Here is a 22,294-nt window from a genome sequence, read left to right on the forward strand (position 1 = left end):
TCAATTATTTATAAATGTATGCAATGATGGAAATCGCGTGCATCTTCCACGAGCTAAGGTGACTTTACTGTGTTTCCTGTTGTGAATGGCAGAAATAAAAACATCATCCAGGCTTCTTTTTGTAAAAAAATACAGTAAATATTTCCCCTCCCGGTCTCTGTCCCCTCTCCCTCCACCTCTCTGTTTGTCAGTCTCTCTGGTCTGTCTATCCGTCTCTTTGACCATTTCTCTCTCTGGGTCCTTGTTTCCTTCAGTCTGTCTCGTACTGTCTCTCTCTGTCTCTCTTTTCTGTCCCTTACTCTCCAATTCAACTACTACTGACACATCAAACATGGCTTTCGCTCTGTTTGTGTCCCTGACCCTCTCCCCTTCCCCCTCCTCACCCCCACGCTGTCCCTGCTGTCTCTCTACTGTCTGTCCCTTACTGCCTCTGTGTCTCCCCCTCTTTCTCCCCGTACCAGTCTCCCCATCCCCTCTCTCTCTGAACTTTCCCCACTCTCTCTCTCTCTCTCTCTGTGGTGAAGGCGGTGCTGAGTGCCTGACGTCAGTCCCGGTATAAATGGTGCAGTGTGTGGAGCTGCTGAGCTTTGCTGGAGGGGAGGACTGAGCCATCCGTCGCGGGTCTTTCTTCCCCTCAACCAAACAAAGGAAATAATCGCTTATCCGCCCAAACCTCCCCAAACCCGACACAGGTGACCCCTCGCCGCCGCCATGCCATCCAACGGCACCAGCGAGGCTCTGCAGATACAGTTTGGGCTCATCAACTGCGGGAAGAGATATCTGACTGCTGAAGCTTTTGGCTTCAAGATCAACGCCTCAGCGGCGAGTATGAAGAAGAAGCAGATCTGGACCCTGGAGCAGAACAGCGATGAATCCAACGTGGTCTTCTTCAAGAGCCACCTGGGCAGGTACCTGGCCGCCGACAAGGATGGCAACGTGACCTGTGACAGCGAGACCCAGGGCTCAGATTGCAGGTTCCTCATTGTAGCCCACGATGACGGACGGTGGTCCCTACAGTCCGAGCCCCACAAGCGCTACTTCGGGGGAACTGAGGACCGCATCATCTGCTTCGCTCAGACCATCTCCATGGCCGAGAAGTGGAGTGTGCACATCGCCATGCACCCCCAGGCCAACATCTACAGCGTGACCAGGAAGAGGTATGCCCACCTGAGCTCCAAGCTGGACGAGATCGCTGTGGACAGAGACACCCCCTGGGGTGTGGACTCTCTCATTACTCTGGTCTTTCAGGACCAGAAATACAGCGTCCAGACGAGCGACAACCGCTTCCTCCGCAACGATGGGCAGTTGGTGGAGAAGCCGGAGAAGAGCACCAGCTACACCATGGAGTTCAGGTCAGGAATGGTGGCCTTCAGGGACTGTGAGGGCAAGTGTCTGGCTCCCTCCGGCCCCAGTGGCACCATGAAATCCGGCAAGAGCAGCAAGGCTGGCAAGGACGAGCTCTTTGTCTTACACCAGAGCTACCCACAGGTGGTCCTGACGGCGGCCAATGGCCGGAATGTTTCCACCAGACAAGGTAAGGGTTAACCACATCACTATATATTCTATCTGTTGCTTGTACCTGGGTGGGGGGTTTTGGGTGGGGAACGTGGGAGAGAGAGAGAGAGGGAGTAAATATCAAGACATTAAAGGATTAAATCAAAGTCCTTGATATCGAATTGAAATATAAAAATTTTTTTTGCAAAAATGTGATTGTTTATGTTTCTGGTGATGGGGAAAGTGAGAGGAGAAGTCATTCAAAAATTCTTTCTTTTTTTGAAAAAAATGAATTAAGAAATGTGTGTGTGTTCCTGATGATGGAGACGGAGTTCTGGTGCTGAGGTGTACTCCCAATTCCTCACGGTGGGCGGGAGTAGGAGCTGCTTTGTGCAATTGATTTGTAATCCACCCCCCCCCCACACACACACACACTCCCCCCCCCCCCCCCCCACACACACACTCCCCCCACCACACACACCCCCCCCCCCCCACACACACACTCCCCCCACCACACACACACTCCCCACCCCCCCCCCACACACACACTCCCCCCCACACACCTCCCCCCACCACACACACACTCCCCACCCCCCCCCCCCACACACACACACTCCCCCCCCCCCACACACACACACCTCCCCCCCCCCCACACACACACTCCCCCCACCACACACACACTCCCCCCCCCCACACACACACTCCCCCACCACACACACACTCCCCACCCCCCCCCCCACACACACTCCCCCCCCACACACCCCCCACACACACACACCCCACCCCCCCCCCCCACACACACACACTCCCCCCCCCACACACACACACCTCCCCCCCCCACACACTCCCCCCCCCCACACACACACACTCCCCCCACACACACACACACTCCCCCCCCCCCCACACACACACTCCCACCCCCACACACACACACTCCCCCCCCCCCCACACTCTCCCCCCCCCCCACACTCTCCCCCCCCCCCCCTTGTGTTGCTCGGGCAGGGAATGATCTGCTGAGTTTGCTCGAGTTCCCAAAAATCATCCCATCCCTTCCCATTCCCAGCGCCTTGTCATTGCGGTTTAGGAGTCGGCGTTGCCAGTCCAGACTTGGCCAAAGGCGGGGAGTCTGGGATTCAAAGCCTTTGGACTTTTTTTTCGTTGGGAGAGAGAGAATAAACTCCACACCCCTCCCTCCCTCTGTCCCTCCCTCCCTCCCTCCCCTGGTAACGGCTTCGAGTCTGGTTACGGTTGGACCACCGGCGAGGAGAGGGTTAATTAACCCTTCCAGCCGAGCCCTCCCCACTCCGACTCGGTTTTGCTATCAACGAGCAACTGTTCTGAATTATAAAACACACACCGAGAGAGGGAGGAGTAATGTACTCTTTCTCCCCCCACTCCCCCTTTTGAAATGCTGTTAATTATCCTCATTCGTTCGTAGGGACATTTTTAAAAAAAATTCTAATGGCTTTTATTTTACTATCTTCATCATTTGTAGGGAATTTTTTTTTGTTTCAAACCGTGTGCGCGCGCGTGTGTGTGTGTCTGTGTGTCTTCTGGTCGTGGATCTTTTTTTAAAAAAAACCGATTGATTGCTTTCAGGCGATGGGAGGGGATAAAACCCGCATTTGCTTAAAATATATCCCACCCCCCGTTTCCTTGTCCTAAACCTCGGAGCCACTAACCTGACATCAACAGATCACAGCAATGTATTTGCAAATTGGTTCCATTTCAACTCCCCCACACACCCCCCACACTCTCTCCCCCACACACTCTCCCCCCACACTCTCTCCCCCCACACACTCTCCCCCACACTCTCTCCCCCCACACACTCTCCCCCCACACTCTCTCCCCCACACACTCTCCCCCCACACACTCTCCCCCCTCCACACACACACAGCCCCCCCCCACACCCCCCCCCCACACACTCTCCCCCCTCCACACACACACAGCCCCCCCCCCCCCCCCACACACTCTCCCCCACACACTCTCCCCCGACACACTCTCCCCCCACACACTCTCCCCCCACACACTCTCCCCCCACACATTCAAACCCCCCACTCTCCCCCCACACCCCCCCACACACACCCCACACTCACACCCCCCCACTCTCCCCCCACACACTCACACCCCCCCCCCACACACACACCCACACCCCCACACTCTCCCCCACACACTCACACCCCCACCCCCCTCACACACAGCCCCCCCCACACACACCCCACACTCTCCCCCCACACCCGCCCCACACACACACACTCCCCCCACCCCCCCACACACACACACCCCACCCCCCCACACACTCCCCCCACACACTCACACCCCCACACTCTCCCCCGCACCCCCACACTCTCCCCCCACACACACACACTCCCCACCCCCACACACCCCACCCCCCCCCCCACACACACACACTCCCCACCCCCCCACCCCACACACACACCCCCACACACACAAAGCCACGATGCGCTTCTAAGTCAACTACGCGCACGTTTCTTTCCTTTGTGTTTGTGGTTTTTGGCCACAGGAAAGGGGGAAATGGTCACATTTCAAGAATTGGATCTCATTTCACCAACAAACCATCCATCCACCCATCTGTCTCTCTGTCCATCCAGCCTTGTACTTTGTCCTGAATCCTCTCAGGCATTGAGAATTGAATGTGCCTTTCACATATAACAAAGGAAATTTGGGTTTTATATATACATAGAGACAAAAAAAACCCAAAATGTATCACAATCAGAATGGGGTTCAAGCACAATGTGCCTCCTAATGCCTGAACCATGGCAGATGCACGATTCTCTCTCGCTTTCAAAAATCGAGACATTTTTCAAATCCTTTCGTCTTGCAAGTTATTTCGAATGTTGACCACAACCGTGACCGGGCTCCCAGAACCAGATGTGCGCTCGCTGAGCTCTTAAAGGGAAGGGTTTCCTCCCTCTGTGTGTCTCTACCCTTTTGAGCCGACAGAAATTCGATTCCATTGCCAGTGAGCGCCAGCGAGGCATCCTGCAGCTAAGCTAAACCCTCCCCACCTGTGGTGCTGCAGAGAGACCTTGCAGGATGCGGTAAATTTAACCCTTGTTGTATTCTCCAGGAGGCAGTGGTGCGAACAATGCAGGCACAAGTAAGCCAATGCCTAACATGTATAAATTGGGGGCCTCTATTAGGGGTTTTGGGGGGCTGTCAAAGGGTCTTGACGTTTTTCTGTTATCTTTCACGAGGGTCAAGTGCTGGCTGCCATTTAACCAGACCAAAAATATTACCATTTACAGCATCAATTATTTATTGGCGTTCAATTCTGGGCAGTGGCTTCTGAGGTAATTAAGGCACCCACAGTGGTAACTGAAATTAATAACACTGTCTGGAGAGGCTGCTGTAGTAAGTGAAGACCAGTTTCCAGTGTCAATCACAATGTCAAAACTATTTTGCTTTCAGAAACTCCCAAACCTGCTCTGGTTGGGGTGGGGGAGGGGGGAAGGTGATACACCTATTTATCAGAAGGATGATCTTATTCTTAATATAGTGCCTACAATGTCTCAATTCTTTTTAGGCAATTGCTGTTAAGTGTAGTGACTGTTATTTATGAGGAATGATTTTTCCTCTCACCCTTCTTTTCTGCCGCTCATATCGTGTTGTTCCGCCCCACCCAACACATTTCACTTCTTTTCCCCCGTTTTAGAAGGTTGGGTTGTTCAACTGGCTGATATTGAAGTGTGAGCCTTGGCTGTAAATATTGGTTATTTGAGTGAGAAGCTTCTTAAGTGAGAAACATCAACATGTGTCCAGTGTCTTGGCAGGAGTTCTGGGCAGTGAATTGGAGGTGGGGAACCTGGTTCACTCCCCTGACCCAGGGGCTAAGGAAGACACTTAATTATGGCATTGCTCCAGCCTATCTGAGATCTGCTAACTCAACACCAACTGGGATTCAAGCCTGTAACTTGAGATTTTGTAACTAAATGGGAAGGGGATGCAAAAATTCTACATGTGCCAGAATTTCTGAAAAGAAAATCTTTCCATCATAACTAAGTATTCAGGCATAAGTTAGTGGAGCAAAATGGCTGTGTTGTAACACAGCCAGAACTGCTCAACTGCTGCACGTTCAGAGTTGGGTTCAGGCCAAGAGGAGACTTTGGGGGGTGGTTGGGGGTTGAGTTTTTTACCATTAACAAATGCTCTCCTGTACTTGGGAACCAGAGTGAGTTCCTCAGGGATGCAACTAGTCTCTGTTACACAGTGGTAAACCTCATCCACTTTCACCCATGTTTCTGATTGGAGGTTGAGACAGACGACAATACAATACAACGTATTACACTGCCCTATTGTGTTAACTTACTATACTATACCCTCAGTCTGGTTCTCAATAACCAATATAACGGGGTGAATGTTTAGACAAAATCACATATTCTTGCGCAGTGCGTCAAGCGCTTCAGAAATGGAAAGATAATACAGACAGACCTTCTGAAGGAAACACGAATTTGGGAGTTGTGTTCCTGTCAATTACTTTCGTCCAGCAAAGCTGTGAAATCTTCACGGTATGAAGATTTTTCTGTGTTTTGTTCAACCAGGAAATGCCCCATCGTTTCATTTTCTTTGAAGCTTGAAAATCGAAATTGAAAGAATGATAATTTAACTGAATAACTTTCAAGACTTTCCTCTCTGACCGTGCCTTCGATGACCCTCCCACCCCCTTGCCCACCACATCTCTTGATTCCAACCCCCAGTTCGGGTGCAGCCCTTGACTGTCCAGCGCCTTGACCATCATCCCGATGTGAAAGGTGCTAAACGAGTGCAAGTTGTTGTTTGTTAATCTACTAATGAGTCTGTGCCAGAGGATCTTGGATGAGACCAGATTTCTGAACCTGTTTTCACCTGATGTGCTTCACTCGTTTAGAAGGATAGTGATCGGAAATACGAATTCTGTCTCTTCCCCCAACCCCCCCCATCCGCCACCTCCAATCTCAGTGCTGAGGTGCATTGCAATATTGAAGCTCCAGAAACTGTCACCTTGATCTGTTTCTCTCAGTTAATTTGATTGAGTTACAAGTGAAGCCAAATTTTGCAAAACCTTTTTTTTAAAAAAGGAAAGTTTTTGAAAACTTCGAGCTGCTCAGAACTATTCTTTATTTCTTCAAGATAAGCAAATGTGGCACTGAATGGTCAGTAACCTGAGCAGCCCCAAGCTATCAGTGGAAAGACCCAGCTCAAACTAGCCACTATGGTAAACGCCCAGAATTTCTATACTAAAATGTGCTGCCACGGAGAAATTCACATCCTCACAACCAGAGTAGGAAGCCAATAATATTTCCTGAGAATTATTTGGTAGCGATCCAGTTGTAGGCTTTGGCCTGGGGGATCTGTTAACCTTTTGGCAGCCATTCAGGAGCCCCGTGTGGACTTGGAACCAGGACAATAACTGCAAATCCAGCCCAAGCTGATCTGTTGCTGAAGCTTTATCCAGGAAAAAGCTCTCAACCCAATCCGTTAGATTTGTGACCGCAGAGACAAATGGACAGTAATAAACTGCACAACACGATCAATACCAGGCAGCTTTGTGTGAAGCTAAAGCTGTTTAACGGGGCATCACATTGCTCATTCACTGGGCAGTCAGTTGCTCTAGCGCATGGGCAGGGTGTAATGCTTGGTGTTCAAGACCCCTGGTAATCCTGATGTTATGCTTAATTGCATCCCCCGCAAGTATATATTTGCTGACCGTATGAAGAGGAATATCCTACCATTTTTAAGGTTCAACAGTTCCACCTAGTCTGAGCCTAGAAGACTATTTTGCTTTCACACCTAAGATTGCGCAGAATCGTGGAACATTGCTAAATTTGGAATCTGGTTTACTACGCTTCTTAATAAATAGAATAGGCTTTGAAATTTAGACCCTAAATGTTAGAACTTTCCCACAAATCTGCGAAATCTTAAAACATTTTTACGATAAAATGGTCTTACAGTTGGAATTTTAGTGGACATTAGCCCGTGAGAATAGTTTTCTAGAAACCATTGGATTTTCAACTTTTTAAATAAAAAAAATAGAACCTAGTCTTGCAGAGTAGTTCGTGCCATAAATCATAGGAACTATTGACGTTCAAACACATGGCAGCCCAATAGATTGAACCTTATTTGCCTGATCCAGCACAGTGTGCTCATTGAGCGCAGGGTACTTATACTATTAGACCTTTTTGACTTGGAACAGTGGCATTTTTGCAAAGGATTATCTCAGAAAGCCAAGTGGGCATCTCTGTGAGGCGGTGGGTGGGGTGGGGGGAAGATTTTTCTTTTCTCTCATTTATTATCCTGGCTGCCTCTCCTGCTCCTCTCCCCAGGGGATTGTGCTCTGAGCCTCACCACTGGGAACCCTGTACAGTAACCTTGATTTCTGAGCCTCGTGGTAATTGAATTGTGTGCCCCAGAGCCCTGTTATTTCTCTGTTAACTGGAAAATGATGCAAACTGTGCTGATGTAAATCTTATTTAAATATTTCCTCTTGGGCTGCTCAGACACCCTGGTGGGGTGGGTTTTCTGAAAGGATGAGATCAAATTGACTGAAGGGCCTTCTTTATCCAAACCAATCATGTGATCTTGTGACCCAGAGGTGAGAGGGCAACAACTGAGCCAAGCTGACATCTGGGTGCCTTGTCTTTAGTTCACAAATGCGCATAGTAATCTGTTGAATGCCTTTCAGTGATTACCTTGGGGACGAGGCTAGAGCGTCTATTGTAGAATGGAAACAAATTCCTTCTGCAGTTCCCTATTGCAGTAATGGCTCTGGAATTTAGAGCCGGATGAATGGAAAAGGGAGAGATACTATTTCCATTTGTTCAAGAACATCATTCGTGCAAAGACTGCTTGAGGTACAGAGGGGATCTAGACATTTTAAAAATATAACATCTCTCCTCCTCCACAATCAATTGAGTTTAATAGAAGCTGCTTTTGCCTAATTATCCAGATGCTATTCTATTGGATTTTGCTCACTCAAAGGGCTTCTTGTTTCTGCTCTCCTGGGAGAGGGGAGGGAGGAGGGACTAAAGAATCTTAAAAGGATCTGTTACCAAAGTGAATGGGGGAGGGGAGGAGGGAGATTGGGGCTGTTATCACTCTTCACAAAGTGGTATCAATACCCTGGTCACCAATGCTGTAATAAGGAAACTTGTAGTGTATTTGTTTGTGGTGCTAACCTCTTGAGTTAGGGCCTCCTCTCTGAGCTGTTTACACACGTCTCTATCGTGGTTGGTGGTTGACAGACTTACATATACATGTAACATGGTGCTTCCTGGCAATAAGAGGATTGCAGAATGAGATGGGGTTGTTTTTTTTAAAAAAAAACAAAAGCTTAATATTTCAGAGCTCGTTTTTGTTAATCTTCTGGCTTCCCTGCGGTGAGTCGAACGGAAATGACAGCGTAACGAGACGTGACCTGCAGCTTTATACCTTTAGCTGTGTCAAGAGGATGTCTCCAATAGTGTGAAACAATGTATAGACAGTACACACCCACATGTGGATGTTTGTATAATAATGGGCAGTACCTTGTGTAGGATTTCTTCCATTTCCTGCAATTATGGCTCATCTTCTCTGTTCAGTATTTTTTTAAAAACACTCCCGGGAAAGATGGAACCTGAGAGTTCAACAACTTGCAATTGCGAGCACCCTTCATGAGGGCAGTTATTGAAATCCAGGTAACTGATGGAGAGAAAATGGTTTTTTTCACCGCTTCTAAAAACACTGTTCCTGTCGGCTTCTATATTCCAATCACCTCACCCCCACCCACTGTGAGGGCAGACAGATGACCTTTGATGATGCTGGCGTTAAGATTGGTGGCTTTAGCAGTGCGTTAGCCCAGCCTTGGGTGATCTCAATTCAAGCTCTGGCAAAGGTCCCAGCCTGACTGTGCTCATTGTCACCTCCAAACCTGGGTTTGGCTCTTTTTTCTTTGAGGAAAGGCATCTGATCCTCCTGACAAGTCTGTGAGGACTATGGGAATGAAGTGTGGTTAGGGGTGGAGGGGTGTGTGTGTGTGGAGAAGATTTACTGCAATATTCAAAATTTTCTGGCATTTCGGAATGAGTATTCCATTTTCCAAAATAAATATGACTGGATGAAGGCCAATCTCTGTGGTCGTGAGGGAAAAAAGTCTGAGACCTTGTTTAGTTTGAGGCGGAAAAAAGAGCATTCCTTGTGCTCATCTGCAATGTTTAGCCAAACTTCCCCAGTGTAAGGTCAGTGGCTGTCCTTCCATCCCTTGAGTGTATCTGCTCACGCAGCTCCCTGGTGTAAGGGGCTGAGCGAAGAGCAATGAGGTTGTGTAAATACACACTCCTTTAGATGTTCCTTTTCTCTTTCTCTCTCGCTCTATTTTCTTGCTCTCCTTTCTCTTTGCTCTTCTCTCCTTCTTTCTTGCACAATAAAAACAAAGATTCATATCCGTCTGTTGGGAAGTTTTTCATTTCTAAGTTGATTTTCTTCATTATGACTGAGCGAGGCTGATCAGTGAGAGCCGACATTGTGATCTACACTGATTTAAATTACAACGTCAATTTCTGCATCTCTGGAACCCACAAATTGCTAGCAAAGGCAGAAAATGTACAAAAAAGGGCCTCAAATTCCCAAGTTTAGATGTGCTGTACAAAAAAAGGTACTGTTTTTCCACCTCCTTATCTCTCTACTCTTTCCTCCCCCTTAAAAATAAAACCTGCTTGGGCTATAAACAATTTCTATTCATGGAACTTCAGATAAATAATTGCCAGCGCCAGCAAATTGTCCACAACAAACTGTTTTGAATTGGCTGCTTTCTTACTTAGGAAGGTAGACACCTACTGCTCTGGAGAGAGATTAGTGGCTTGTTGTGTCTCTAGTAACTAACCCAGCTGTAAACTAGTTGTACATAAAGAAGCCTATTAAATAACCACTCGTTATCTTCTCATTGGGGGAGGGAATTGGATTGTGGACAGATCCCACAACAACCCATTGCCAATGTCCTGGTGAAAATACTTTATATATAGATTTATATAAATGTCTTGTAGATGTGGTAAGACACTATAACAAATGCAAGGATTATTATTAATATATGAAATATATATAAAACTATCCAGCCAATATATTTTGTGTGTATATATTGGCTGGATAGTTTTATACCTGGAAGGTTCCTTACTCCCTTGCTTGGAGGCTTACATAATCAGAGCTGTTCCTTAGTGAATGCTCTGATCTCTCAGACACACACATTGAATGCCTTGCTCTGTTCTTTGATCCATTCACTGGTCATCGCGAGGCCTCATTATACTTGTTTTGGTTGACCTACAACCTCTCGCTTGGCTCAATTTAGTTCCTTTTTCTTCTCTTCCCCTCCCCCAGACATGTGCTGTTTTCACTGATGCTGAGCTTGCATTGCATTTCCTCTCGTCACTCAATTTAATTTATGTGAAGGGGTTGGGGTGGATAGCGAGGAAGGGTGTACCCTTACTTTGACCCTTTGTCTCTATGTAGCAGCGTTCTTTATTTACAATATCTGCATAATATAAGTATTTCTTGAGAGAAATCGATTATGTTTCTCTGCTGCGGTTATTCAAACAAACGCTGCTTCACAGAAATTGTCGTCTATAATACAGCACAGTCGTGAAATCTACACTTAGTTGTTTGTGGTGTCAGCGGTGCTCTGCTGGTGAGACTCCAGCATTTACCCTAACGCACACTCTGGGGTCCCCAAGCCTTGGCTCTTACCAACCTGCGCTTAATACTTTCCGGAATTAGGTAAGCGTCCCTCCAGGGAGAGAGAGCGCATTCCATACCAACAATCTATGTGGGATTTCCATGTGCAGGTCTGAGGCATTGAGTTCTCAGGTTGGTTTGTATACAATACTTTAAGCATTCTGATGGGTTTCTGCATGTGTCAGACACCTGGTTGACAAAAAAAAATGCCTTTTATAATCTAACCTTGTGTTTGCTTGTACAAATATCTTATTTACCCACAGATACAAGTTTCTACAATTGCTGTGAAGTGTTTTGAGACACTTTGAATGTTCTAAGCACAATATTAATTGCAAAGATTATTATTGACTTGGGCGGGGGGGAATCAATAACAATTGACTTTCTATGTGACATTCCTGCAATGCAGTAAGGTGTCTCTTGTCATTTTACTTGGCTCACCTGTTTTCCCACAGGTTACGGCCAGCTATCGTTCCTCTGATACAATTCTCTGGTCTCCCTGATCTGACGACCTTGAGTTGTGACAGTGTCAGAATGACTGATCAATAGTCGCACTGAGCTGTTGTAATGGCACTGATGGGGACTGTTTGCGGGTTTGGGACAGAAGGTTGGGAAAGTGATCACAGGAAGCATATTAATCTCTAGTACCTACACTGCTTGAGATCACATTCCCTCTTGCACGTTTATTATGTGGATGGTGGTTTCATTTCCCAGCCTTGCGCTGGTCTACACTATTATAGTATTCTCTGACACAGCTCTGTGTACAGTAGGATGTTCAAGGAACCAAGCCTGACATTTAAAAACAAGTGTGTAAAGTGTTTTCCTCTCCTTTGAGCAATATTTCAGGTTTATCTGACTGGCTGTTTACGAGCATAATCCTACGATTTGATATTTTGCAGCCAAAAATATGCCACTGAAAAGGAAATGACTGGCTGTATATTTACTTTGGCAAGTTTCAGTTCAGAAGCTGGCGTTTTACCAACAGCCTGGTAAAACTCTTAAGCACAACAGTATAAACTGGAAGCTGTCCTTGTGTATAGACATCCACACACACGCGTGCACACACGTATGTGGGGTAGGTGTCTGCAGATTTATAGACTTTCTGCAGCTTTTATCTTTTTATAAAAAACACACTCCTGGAAGTTCTTTCAAAGTCACAAGCCACCAATTAATTAAAAAAATTCTTCTGGATGTTTATATATGTTTCAGAAATCAGATGTTTTCGATTTAAGGTCTAATCTTAAATCTCAGCGTGCAAATTTTAAAACCGTTTGTTTTGTTACCACGGCTATGTTTTCTGTTTCTATTGGAAAGAAAATGCAGATGCGTTTCCACCAATAGTTCAGGCAGCAAATGCTATGTGGCTGAAATACCTCAAAGTTGATCATTTGATCCCATGGCTATTTGTGGGACGTTGCTGTGCGCAAACTGGGTTCCGCATTGGCCCACAAAAATACAGTCACTTTACAGTGTTTCCACTTTAAATACTTGACAGTGTATTGTGTGAAGGAAGTGCTTTTAGATGTCTCAACCAGTGGTAAAGTGCTGTATAAAATGCAAGGATTATGCTTAATAATAAGCGAGAGTGAAGCCTTGTTCCTATAACTAATGTTGTCCAGTTCAGCGAAGTGAGAAAAGACCAGTCAAGTGCAGCTTTTTATGTTTTCATTTCATCCAAATCGTGACTCGACCCCCAGGTGTTGGTGAATCTGACATGTGATTATTTTCTCTCTCTCTGTTCCCTGTTAGGTATGGACCTGTCTGCTAACCAGGATGAAGAAAGTGACCAGGAAACCTTTCAGTTAGAAATCAGCAGAGAGACCAAAAAGTGTGCCTTCCGAACCTGCACCGGTAAATACTGGACTCTGACTGCGAATGGAGGGGTACAGTCCACAGCCTCCACAAAGTGAGTGTACAACTTAGCTGTGTACGCAGTGAGCCAGAGTACCAGGATTCCAGTTCCAACCGTGCGTGTGTATCCTAAAAGGCACACGACAATAGGGGACTTCTTACATCTAAGGCTTCTTAGCTAAGGGCAGTCCAATCCAGTGACCTTACTGTGAGCAATGTTGGTCTAAACCTGCATGTTGTTGTGGTGAAATAACTGCTTCATGTTGCTTTGTAGAAATGCCAATTGCTATTTTGAGATTGAGTGGCACGAGCGGAGGATCACTCTGAAGGCCGCGAATGGAAAATACGTGGCGCCTAAAAAGAATGGCCAGCTGTGTGCTAGCATAGAGACTCCAGGTAAGTTTGGCTCTGACTCGTGCTGGAGATGGCTGAACAATTTGTACCTTTTATACATGTTGCTCCTTTGCTTTTTCCCTCCCTTTATTCCATTAGATCTTGTGATGATCTGGGCTCTGTTATTTTAAGATGAATGCCAATAAGCACAAATATATTTTCCCATTGCTACTCATTAAACCAGCATGGGTCATGCTCTTAGTCTGAAAGGGGTAACAAATGGGTTCAGTATTTTGTGTGTGTGGAAGAGGGAGGGAATGGGGGGGCGTTGGTTGAGGAACAGAACTGCTTTAGAACTATGCAATATTTCAGCCACACTTTAGCAATGTCACTGCGTCAATTGTGAGCAGTGCAATCACATAATACAATAGAAATTAAAATTGCACATTCACTCCCCAAGGCGCTTGGTGACAGGAGATTCCAATCAACGGACAATAAATACAAGTTCCCCAGACAATGTGAAGTCTCCCTTTTGGAGACTTGTTTGTGGAACACTTCAGATTAGGACCCACTTGCACTGAGCAATAATCTCTTGTGTTTTCACTCTGGAGAGAATCTCTGAACAGATTATTTGCATTGAGGGTGTCAAGTGATCTCTCATGTCCCTCTCACTGTTGCTGCTGCTGCTCACTCAGTCTCCTAAAGTGTAAACTTCATCACTGAGTGTGTTTCCTGCGCTGCTGGTGGAAAGTTCACTATGGTTAAAGTCCTCCCACTGAGTGCTTTTGTTCCATCTAATAACTGTCTCCAGGGAAAAAACAGTGTTTTGTATTTCTACATTAGTGCTAAAGTGGTTCTCTCGTCATGTTGTCTCCCCCCACCCAGCCACGCACACACACGCATACTATGCTGCTTCACTACCTAGTGAAATGACTTTAATAAATGTTACCACATCTGCCACCAGGTTAAAGGCTCTGGGGTGTTTTTTTGGGGCTGAATGATTTCATAATACAATTCTCTCGCTGCTTAACTACAGATATTAACAACTTGTGATTATCTTAACACTTTTCATGCAAGAAAATAAACAACTCTGTGCTTTTTACAAGAAACTTAAATGGAAGTTCAAGCCAAGTGAATGAGATGGGGCCAAAGAGGGGTTTGTAAGATGGGATATGAAAGTGACGAGGGAGTGAGCGTGAGGTGCCGGGATTTAGGGAGAGACTTCAAAGACCAGTGGTGAAGTGACTGAAAGCTCAGCCACCGGCTGCTGCCTTGAGCAGCACGATATCATTGATCTGGGATATCCCCTGTATTACTGGGTTACTCTGTGTAAACACACTCTGTGGGTTGGTCTCTCCATTTAACTGCCTTGTTGCCATAACTGAATGTGTGTGAATCTTTTTTCCAGGGGAGAGTGAGGAACTCGTTATGAAGCTCATTAACAGGCCTATAATTGTTCTCCGCGGAGAGCATGGCTTTATCGGTTGCCGAAAGGTGACAGGAACCCTGGATTCCAACCGGTCCTCGTACGATGTCTTCCACCTGGAGTGCAATGATGGTGCTTACAACTTCAAAGGTAAATGTTTCCACCTTCTCCGATCTCCCAAATCTCTTCATGTGGCTACTGTCCTGGCAGCGCCTGGTTGGGCACGTGGCTGCCCAACTCTGCAAACCTCTACAGCCAAACGGATCCTCGAGCAGTCTGACATTCGGTTTAGAAAAATCTTCATTGTAGTATTCCTGCTGCTGCTGTAAGAACTTGTTTTGGAAGCAAAGAGTTGGTTGGCTTGTTGTGTAAATGGGCTGTGCTGAGGTTTGTGGATTGTGAGAGTACTTCCGGCACAAATTCGATGGGCCGAATGGCCTCTTTTTGTGCTGTACGATTCTATAATTCTCCAGCGGCCTTCACCAGGGGTAACGTCTCGGATGCTTAAACGAGCTGTCCAGACTTGAATGTGAAGAGCAGTCACTTGGGAGCAAGAGACTGAGATGGCAAGCGTTGGCTTCATATAGAGCAGAGAACTCAGACAACATGAGGCACTGGTGTTAGAAGATGGAAAGTGAGTTAGCGGAGGACTGGAAAACTGTTGGCGTGAGTGAGATTGGAGGCTATTTATTTCTAACCTGTTTACAATGTAATCCCTGGAGCCAATGTTAAGGCACAAGCAACACAGAGTGTCGTTGTTCCCGGTGGCCTGAAAGTGAGCCACTTACTGCCCTTTTGGGGTTTGTTGTTTATTTAACTCCGGGCCCACAGGATTTGACATATCTTAACAAACAATCTTAACAAGTGTTGAATGAAAGTGCTGTGAAATCTCTACATCGTGACAAGTTGTATTGAAGGTGAACGTGGATATTGTGGGATCCTGAGCAAGGTGGGGGTGCTGGCAAGGTGAATATAGAGGCAAGAGTTTGGGAGACTGGGAGCGGGATTTGAGAGCAGAGACTCAGATCGTGCAGGTGGGGGAGGAGATGGGAGACATGGAGTATTCTCATCACTGATGTAGAATTGTGCTTCTCGATACAAAAATCCCCCTCCGCCCCCCCAGATCTGGTCTTGTATTGATGTGTTCAAACTTCTCTGCAGACACGACCGGCAAATACTGGATGGTGGGGAATGACTCATCAGTCACCAGCAGCAGTGACAAACCTGTCGATTTCCTGATGGAGTTTTGCGACTACAACAAGGTTGCCATCAAGGTGGACGGGAAGTACCTGAAGGGAGACCATGCTGGTGTGCTGAAGGCGTCTGCAGATGCCATTGACACCTCCACCCTGTGGGAGTATTAAATGCACTTTATCTATACGTGGCTTTCCAGCATCATTGTGTGCCGTCCTACCATGGGCCTGCCTGCCTGCCTTTCACTATGTATCCCAGCCAATGTTATTGTCACACCTGGTTTTCTCTACTCGTTTTGGTGCTGCAGTAGCTGCTGTTGAGGTGGTATCACTTGTTATAGATCTCTGTACAGTTCCAATCTCTCTACCTTTTACCCTTTTTAATGTTCTCAGAAGAAGCCATTCATTTTGTATGGGTTATCTGGACAGGTGCCACTTCACCAGACTGAGGTCTGGCAAAGGCTCTTCACATGCCTGAGGCTCCAGGTTCGAGCAACAGCATTGCTTGAGGTTCGAATCTGCCAGCCACATAATGCGGACTCTTTGGGGCTGTCTGTTTCCAGGACCTCCTGCTTCATCCTAATTAGCTGCCTTGAGGGAAAAGTGCTGCCCTGAGTAGCAACACAGAACCTCCTCCAGCTGTGCAAAGGGTACATTGCAGCATGTGATCAAGCTCCCAGGACTTGTCCACCTGCTGCTCTCTAATCTTCCAGCTGAAGACATTGAGCATTTCTCCCACCCCCTCCCTCCCCACATTGTAATCTCTGCAGAACATTTCAGGCGAGAGTTGCGTAAAGCTAAATCACGTTGAACAGATTCAAGCCTAGTGCTTGTAACTACACAGCTGCCATTTTGAAGTGGATGACTATGGCATCGCTGCAGTCGTCAACTGTCTCTTTCCAACTGTAGGAACCTTCAGAACCTAGCTGGTGCAAGCCATTGATGTGTAGACTGTAGGAAGTCTGGATGGGAAACTTTGTTTTTCTATTAAACAAAAGAAAGTCATCTCCTGAAATAAAAGTTGTATCATCTGGATTGACATGAGCTGGTCTTATGTTGGTTGTCAGTTTCCATTTCTCCTGTTTTTTTCCATTCTATAAATTCAATGTTTTCCAAGTTTTGTTTTTCATAATGCATAATTGCACTAGACGTAGAGATTGCTGCATGTTTTAGTGAATAGAAGTGATTTTGTATCTCTTCTGAGCCACATGAGTTGCTGTATTAATGCCAAACCTTTTGCAATTATTTGTTTTTGTAACTTTCTTTTTTCCCCTTTGATGTCATCTCACATGTAATTCCTCAAAGCCAAATATCCAGTGAAACTTGTAACCCACAGTTACGAGGAACCATTCAATAGAAACTCTTCCTAATTTGTACAATCTTGTAATCGATTCTATCTGGGAAAATTCCTGTTAGATTGGCCACTGCCATTTCATTCATCACTAGAACTGGAAAAAGTGCAGACTTTTGAGCATTTTCTACTTTGTTTTTTACACCCTTCCTCAAAATTGCTGACGAAGAGGAGGGGAAATGCATCTCACACTGGCAGTTGTTCAAAACAGGGTTAATTCTGGAACACGTGAAAACCCAAAACATCTCTCATAGAACTGGAAAATCTGTCCCAATCCCTTCTTTACATTCCCTCATGCCAACACTGCCTACAGGAGGGCGGTGGGTCTGGCAGAAGGACCTGGTCAAAACTGGAGAATCTGGTGGGTGTAGATAGAACCAAGGTCTGGACAGATCAAAGCAAATGGGTTTGAGTTGCCATGTGGGTCAGTCTCTTGAGTGAGAGAAATGTGACCAATACTTAAATATATATATTGTGTGTGTGTGTGTGAGAGAGAGAGAGAGAGAGAGAGAGGATGAATGCTGTTTGGAAACCAATCTTGTATAGCTGTTGATTCTGCAGGTGAAAGAGGGGCAGGCATTGTGGACCAAGAAACTTTTTTGGCTCCATGGTAGGAGTAATCTCATAATTTAGCATTGCAATCACTGACTGAGCGCTGTACTTCTGGAGAATGCATGTGATCTTGTAGCTTGTCCTATGATGTGGGGGGGAAATGGGGGCAGAAATAGCCAAAACACGTTTCCTGTTTAATGTGGAACCTCTTAAGTATTGTCCCAGAAGCAGATCGTGTAGGGAATGAGAAGAGCGTTGTGGAGGGATGTAGCCTATCAATTATGTGGTAACTTCTCAATTAATCAACACAAGCTTTTTTGAGTGGGGGAAGGAGAGAAACCTTACTGTCTGGAAAGTAGTCATTATTGGAAGTCCTGGCTACAGTTGTAAAAATCGTGGGGAGCTTTAAAAATTGTAGATCTGCTTCTGCGCCTGATGCCTTCAAATACAAGAAGGTTGATTCTTCATTTTATGAAGATTGATTAGGATATCGGTCAATCGTAACTTTATCATGACATTGAAAAATGGTGCAGGCTGGTTGTTGTTTAAAGGTTTCACCTTGTAAAAGCTGTAAAACTATTCCACTCAAATGTATCTTGTACAAGTGACCTCCTCGTGTTCATTTTGGATTTTTTTCTTTATAACTTTGGTTTATGTACATGTCGTTTATATAACTTGAAATGTCATGTCAAATAAAACTTGTTGCAAATGCCAGAAACAGTGGTTGATGGATCTTGTCAGAGGTTTGTTGTCTTGGCCTTTTGCTGTCCACGGTCCTGTCCATGGTGGCTGTGGGACCTGGCCCAGCAACAAACCTATTCTATCTCGTCCCGAATGGAGAAATGACATTCTTGCCAACTCCCGATTTAACAGAATTTAATGCATGTTTCCATGGAGCGCACTAGTAACCAAATCAAGCTATTAAATGGTGCAAGAGCTAGGCAGAGGTCTGTAACTGTCTGCATCAGTTTAAAATTATACAATACCCATAACCATCTAAATGTCTTGATTGAGTTCTGTCAGCCAGAGTTTTACACACACAGTTTTACGAGACAAAAGGCTAATATTCTGACTTCTGAGTCACAAGGTTGTAGGTTCAAGCCCTATGTCAGGAATTCAAGCTCAGTTGAGGCTGACTTCTCCAATGCATTGCTGGAGGAAGTGTCAACCCTCAGATAAGATGTTAAACTTGGCTCTTGTTCAGGTGGATGTTAATGATCTTGTGGCTCATTCAAAAAGATCAGGGTGTCCTGACCCACAATTCCCCAGATTAAAAAAAACACTTTTATTTGTGGTTTACAGCTGTGCACAAATTGTCTGATGTCTTTGCCTACAAGTTAAGGCAGTCACTACGCTTTGTGATGAGGTGTGGTTGCAAAGGCAAGGATTATTATAAATTACAAGGTTTGTGTTTAACTTGCAAATAATAATAATAATAATAATCCTTGCATTTGATATAGCGCTTTTCACGTCAGGAGGACGTCCCAAAGCGCTTCACAGAGTACACTGTAAAGTGAATTGACTGTATATTTGTGGGCGAACGCGGCAGCCAATTGCGCACAGCAATGTCCCACAAACAGTCATAGATTGAAAATGACCAATTTATTATTGTTTTTTTTTGTTTTGTTTTGGAGGGATTATTATTAGGCTCTGTGTGGAGTAAGGAAACTTGCCCAAGGTTTCGCCCTCTGCCTGGAATTGAACCCAGGTGTCTCGCTTGCAAAGCGAGTGCTCTAACCACTGAGCTACAGGACTCCATGAAGTTGAAAATGCCCAGTGCTTTTACCCACTTGCCTAGCTGAGGGAGCTCAACACAATTAATCACCCTGTTTGTCCAAGATATCCATTTACACCTTTAACATGTTTGTACATGACTCAATTGTTGTCAAACTTTATCTCACGTTTGTACCTATTGACTGTAAAAGCGGACACACAAAACCAACAACCGGGCCTCTCAAGCTTCTGGTTTCCTCTTTGTGTTTATACTGTAAATCTACACTCTCAGCACAAAGGCAGGAATGTGGGAGTTATTCAGATAGACTTGAAGAGTTTGCTGGCAATTGACAGCAATCTGTTTCGCTGGGAGCCTGTCTGTCTGTTTCTCAAAGCCCCTTTGTCTTTTCTTAAATGACTGTCCACAGAATACTTTTTTTTCTCTTAGCTATATTTCACTGCACAATATCTGTTAAGATTTACTCCCACCTCCAGGGATACCAACTTCGGATGTCAAGCACAGGTCAGTCGATTTGCCGACTTGAGTCAATAGAGAATTGTTACAGGAGTGAACAGCTGCACACAAGAATAGGGTTAAGAAAGGGAATCTGATCGCCCCTGGCCTTCCCCCCATGCATATATAAACACAACCTAAAATGTTGCTCAGCAGAAAGGGGAAGTTGTTTGGCTTTAACAGTGGTTTTGCCTCTTAAACCAAAAACTCGTGAAGTGTCACAAATCCCTGGGTGTGGTCAATCTGTGCCCATTCTTCACGTCTGATCCCAGAAGGTACTTAAGAGGCGCAATCAATTGGGTCATTTTTAAAACAAGATCGATAAATACTTGGGAAGCAAGGGTACCTCCGCCCACCTTACCGCCTCCTTCAAGGCCTGTCTCAAGACCTTTTCTTCGTCCATGCCTTCAGTCATCTTCCCTCCACCCCCCTCGACTCTGTGTTTATAACTACATGCTGAAGACTAATTCCCACCCCCTCAAAATAAGGTTTATTCTCACTGTGCTTATGTTCTGTGAAATCAGAGCTTTATGAACCATAACTTTTCTTATGGAGTTGATTAAAAACATGAGAGCTGAAGCACATCAGCGAACCCCAGTCTTTGAGGCTGCAACCGTCTCGGTCACTATATGGTGGAAGGTGCAACATAGAACGTTATAATAATAATAATAATACTTCAAGCACAGAGTTGCAAACTCCCAAAGAAGCTTGCATTCTCCGCCACATAGTCTCTGCCTTCAGCCACATATTTAAATAGGAGTTCACCAGCCAAGCAGAGAGCTTGACTTACTTTAATGCCCCAGTGCTCAGCACAGTCAGTTGTGAAGTGTTATCAAATTTCACTTCCAAGACAGAAGCATTCCAATAAACAGATCTACACGATTCTTTCCACTGCTTTTTCCCTCAATGAGATCCATGGGAACCCGTTCCCCCTCCATGTACCTCTACCAATGTTTTCCGTACAGAATAGGTTCCTTTGGTCTGTTATCTCTCTGCCAATAGCTTCAGCAGTGAGCATTGCAGACAATTCGATCACAGAAAATAATCCTTATGTCTGACACAGCATCTCAAAGCTCTTTACAGGTAATTGTTGTCAAATGAACTGACGGTGTGTTGTAGGCAATCACAGCAGCCAATTTGCACACAAGAATGTCCCAGAAACCGCCACAAAGTGAATCATCAATTTATTTGAAGGGTTGATGGCCAGGAGATCAGGAGCGATTCTCTTCCCTTTTCCTAATATTTCAACCACTCCTGAATCCAACCCCCAACTCGTGTACAAACCCTCCACTCTTCAGCGTCCACCTGAACAGACAAATAAATAGGGCCTCGGGTTTAACGTCACAGCTGAAGGACAACAACAACAACAACTTGGATTTATATAATACCGGACGGCGTCTCAGAGAGCTTTACAGTAACGGATCCTGGGGCCGAACAAAGTGGGAGGGGGAGGAATGTGACCAAAGGCGTGGTCGAAGAGAAAGGTCTTCAGCAGAGACCTGAAAATAGGAAGGAAGGGAGTGAGGGAGGGAGTTCCAGAGCCTCGGGGCGCAGTGGCTGAAGGCATGGCCGCTGAGGGTGGAGCGGAGGATTCGGGGAACGAGGAGGAGGCCAGACCTGGAGGAACGAAGGCAACGGGTACTGTTTTGAGGAGCGAGGAGGTCAGAGAAGTCGGGGGGTGCAGAAGAGTGGAGGGACTTGAATACAAGGGTGGGGATCTTGAAGTCTTGAAGTACGCACAGCACCTCCCAACAGCAGAGCTCCTCAACCCTGTACTGGAGCATCAACCGAGACCCAAATTGGGGCCTGACTAGCTCCGGGTCAGTGACTCTGTGACATTACTTCAATGAATCAAAGGAAAAATCCTAGAAGAGGCACCGCGGCAATACTGGGATGGGGGAGGGAGACACTGATAAACCCATATATGTGAGAATCATTGATACGGTTTATCTCACTCCTTAATTATAAACTCCAGTCCGAAACAAATGAGTTAAACCCTTTGCACTGGGGCAACAATTTACACTTAAATTAATTGGTTTCTCCTGGGCTGTGCCGTGATCAGCAAAGCTCAAAAGGCAATTCGGTGCCTGAACATCTTGGGCAAAATAGCATGGTGGAAGCATTCATCAGCGGGAGCTGTTGCCTTGACAACAGAAGGAAAGCCCGCAGAG

General features: G+C 45.9%; 1 protein-coding gene across 1 annotated transcript; it reads left to right on the top strand.

Annotated features, from left to right (window-relative positions):
- The first annotated feature begins 527 nt into the window (after positions 1-527).
- fscn1a (fascin actin-bundling protein 1a) lies at positions 528-18,614 on the top strand. Its single transcript, XM_007906120.2, has 5 exons — positions 528-1,534; positions 12,940-13,096; positions 13,316-13,437; positions 14,783-14,950; positions 15,962-18,614. The coding sequence occupies exons 1-5, from the start codon at positions 712-714 to the stop codon at positions 16,162-16,164; spliced, it is 1,473 nt and encodes a 490-aa protein (XP_007904311.1). The 5' UTR covers positions 528-711; the 3' UTR covers positions 16,165-18,614.
- The last annotated feature ends 3,680 nt before the right edge of the window (positions 18,615-22,294 follow it).

The sequence above is a fragment of the Callorhinchus milii genome, unplaced genomic scaffold (assembly GCF_018977255.1).
Source record: "Callorhinchus milii isolate IMCB2004 unplaced genomic scaffold, IMCB_Cmil_1.0 Scaffold16, whole genome shotgun sequence".
NCBI classification, from domain to species: domain Eukaryota; kingdom Metazoa; phylum Chordata; class Chondrichthyes; order Chimaeriformes; family Callorhinchidae; genus Callorhinchus; species Callorhinchus milii.